A 3,399-nucleotide genomic window follows, 5' to 3' on the forward strand; every position below is an offset into this window, starting at 1 on the left:
ATATATATATATATATATATATATATATATATATATATAGATAGATATTTTGATATCTAACTTTTACATTTGTTCGACTTAAGATTAGATTAGAACAAAAACAGGTGCTTTGCTTTATTTTCCCCAATTTTGTTAGGTTGGTAAACTTTTCCCTTAGAACAGAATAGTATTAATATTAATAATAATAATAATCAAACAGGTGTTAATATTTCACCCATGCTCTCACTAGAATTTTATTGAGTTTTTTTTTTTTTTTTTTTAATCTAATCAACCAAAAAAAATGGAGAATTTTTAGAATGGTTCCATGTCAATAACACCACATGAAAAAGAGACAACGTCTTTCATTGCTGGAGATTGATGATATTCAATACAGAAGCTACAGCAGGGGAAATAAAAGATGACATACCATGGGAGGAGGAGAAGGAAGATAGTTTGTGATCATTTTGGTTCACTCATTTCTTTTTGCCAAGAAAAATGTAAGTATCAATACTGCATGCAGAGATGCAATAACCTCCCCATACCCAAGGCTTGGGGACTTATAGTTAAATTGGAACAGGTTTACTGAAGCTGTACATTGAATAACAGTTGAGAAACATGTGGGTGTATCAGACTTCCTACTGCAAAAGATCTAAGTAGCTTAATTTAAGACCCACTGACCAGCATCAACATCCCCAAAAACCATTCAATACCTTCACAATGGCAAATACTTGAGAATCAGTCAAAGTTTATGATCAGGCTAATAATCATTTGGCATTTTTTTCTATGTTGGCCTAAAAAACAAAACTGTCCTCCATATATGCCTGTGAGCATATTAAAGCAAACTGTTAATAGATTTGACCCATCCATAATGGCTGACAAAAGGACTGCATGTCCTAATCCAAAAAAGAGATGGAAGATGAGAGACTTTATGTCAAATCCTGAATTGTTTGCTTGTCATATGTTTGAATTACTTTGAAGTACTGTCTGACTGTTCTGGTTGGTCCTCCATGTGTTTAGGGTTTCACCTGCACCCAAACATGAACCAAATCCCAAATTATTCTTTGCTGATGAATGCTTTTTTTAGTAAAGCTTTTTGATATTGCAGAATGCAAGACTTTGTGCCTATATTCTCTTTATTACTACTTACACATTATTGTCTCTATGCTCAGTGACATCTGGTCTGCTGGATGCATACTCTTTGAGCTTTGTACAAAACAACCAGCGGTAAGTAAAGCCAGTTGCTACTTAGTAGAGTAAAATTTGTGAATTATTTGACTTATAGTTCTGCTGCTAAGTTTACCGTACCAGAAATTATGATTTCTCTAAAAATATGATTTCTATAATTATGATTTCGCTCTTTTTCATAGAGTATGAATTCTAACACTGAACCTTTTCCACTCATAGTTGATAATGAAGCAGTATTTTGTCTGCTAAGAACAATGGGCTGCTTTACTATTAGAGAAAGTAAAGAACCTTAACCACAACTACTACAAGAGACTTAAGCTGTTAAGGGTGCACACTTTTGAAACGTTTCTGTTGTCATGATTTAAGAAGAAATAACACTGTTATGTTAACCCATAATCAGGGCTAACTGCCAAATGATTAATAGCTCAATGTTCTGACTTGCTCTCCCTGGGGAGCTTGATGTTGCCGACTAGCTAAATCAGTTGTGTTCAGTCAATCAACAATTGACAATTCAACAGGGTTGAGGTTTCTGAGGACCAGTGTTGGCCATGCATGTTACATAATTGTATTATGTGATCATCTGAATCATAAAAAATATAAATAAAATATGCAGCAGTTGTGTGAAACAAGGTTAACAAAACATTTTCCCAAGTTTTATGGCTCAGAAAAATTCTCTGCTACAAATCGTTGAATGGTAATTTGACTTTAATAAAATGAAACCATTCATTATCAAGATTGTATCATCTCCACTATGGTCATTGAAAAAATATCAAATTGCCTTCTAGGTTATATTTTTTTTCTATCTCCAGTTCTCTGCAGACACTCCAGTCAACCTGATCCCAAAGATAATAAGTGGCCCTAGCCCATCTCTCCCAGAAGGATTCTCACCAGAACTTTGTAAACTTCTGAGTGACATGCTGGAAAAAAATCCTGAAAACAGACCAACAGCTGGTGAAATCCTTGCACATCCCTTTGTTCAAACTCGACTTATTGAAAAGGTCTGTTTTAGGATTTGTAATATTGAAGTCTGACACTTTATTGACATTGATTTACATATCTTTTAGTGCAAAACAACAGTGGAGGAGCTCCAGACCATACTGAACACCCTGAGGGCTCTGGCTGATGGTTTGGAGAACGTTCACACAAGGACCTGCATTGGGAGCCTGACTGGGGGAGTGATTGGATTATTAGGAGGAATCACAACAATTGTAGGGGTCATACTGTCCCCATTCACTTTGGGAGCTTCTATCATTGTTACTGGCGTAGGTGCAGGGGTGGGTGCAGTTGGTGGAATTACTGCTAGTGCTTCAAACATCACTAAAACAGTCAAACAGACTTCTCAGCGTGAAGCAGTTGACTCCATCATCAAAGAATTTGATCAGAAAACTAAAGCAGTCGTCACCTGGCTTCAGGAGATTTATGCAGGATTGGAGACCATAGGCCATATAAATCAACAAACATTAGGAAATTATGGTTTTAATAATGAAACCCTGAAAAAAGCAGGCTTTAGAGCAGGAAGAAGCCTAGGTGTCGTTTCAGAGGCTGTCCGACTTGGTAGATTTTTGAGCATTGGCCAATGTGCAGCACAAACATCTAGAGTAGTGCGTGTGGCAGGGTTGGCAACAGGTATACTATCTGGTATATTTGTGGCAGTAGATGTTTTTTTCATTGCCATGGATGCAAAAGAAATCCATCACATCAGACAGGCAAAGGCTTCAACAGCCTCTGACCAAAACACATTGATGTCCAGTCCAGAGACGGAATACAGGTCTTCCTCTGTGGAAAATATCAAATCAGAAATCATGAAATTTGTCAAGTCAATCAGAAACTTCGCAGGTGAGCTACAAAAAGTTGTGGATGAGCTGAAAAATGTGATTTCAACAATCCCTGAGAAAGACCCAGAGGAAGAACAGGATGGCATAACACAAAATGTTGAAGGTGAAAATGATTAGGTCTCTAATTTTTGTACAAATTAATTGCAGTGCTGTACAAAAGCTTGACGCATTTGGTGAGATTCAAATGTACTGAGGAGTCATAACTAAAAAGTGGTTTTGATCCTATTCTCATAATCTTGGCTTGAGATTCTTTTACTATATTTATCTATGCAGTAAGTGTCTGAGGGAACATGAAAATTTTAGTTTTATTACAATATTGAAATTAAACTGTTGATAGTTTGCTGGGCTTCACAGGTAAAAGTAGAATCTTGAGACTTTTAAATGACTGGCTATTTTTTTT

At 36.2% G+C, this 3,399-nt stretch overlaps 1 protein-coding gene across 1 annotated transcript in view; it reads left to right on the forward strand.

Moving 5' to 3' along the window:
• The window catches only part of LOC118597886 (serine/threonine-protein kinase Tao-like), a 10,382-nt gene extending 6,990 nt beyond the window's left edge, over positions 1 to 3,392 (forward strand). Inside the window, exons 8-10 of the mRNA XM_036213792.1 lie at positions 1,149 to 1,203; positions 1,974 to 2,162; positions 2,229 to 3,392. Of these exons, the coding sequence (XP_036069685.1) occupies positions 1,149 to 1,203; positions 1,974 to 2,162; positions 2,229 to 3,116 (1,132 nt within the window). The 3' untranslated portion in view covers positions 3,117 to 3,392. The remainder of the gene's footprint in view (positions 1 to 1,148; positions 1,204 to 1,973; positions 2,163 to 2,228) is intronic.
• The last annotated feature ends 7 nt before the right edge of the window (positions 3,393 to 3,399 follow it).

The sequence above is a fragment of the Oryzias melastigma genome, linkage group LG10, assembly GCF_002922805.2.
Source record: "Oryzias melastigma strain HK-1 linkage group LG10, ASM292280v2, whole genome shotgun sequence".
NCBI lineage: Eukaryota > Metazoa > Chordata > Actinopteri > Beloniformes > Adrianichthyidae > Oryzias > Oryzias melastigma.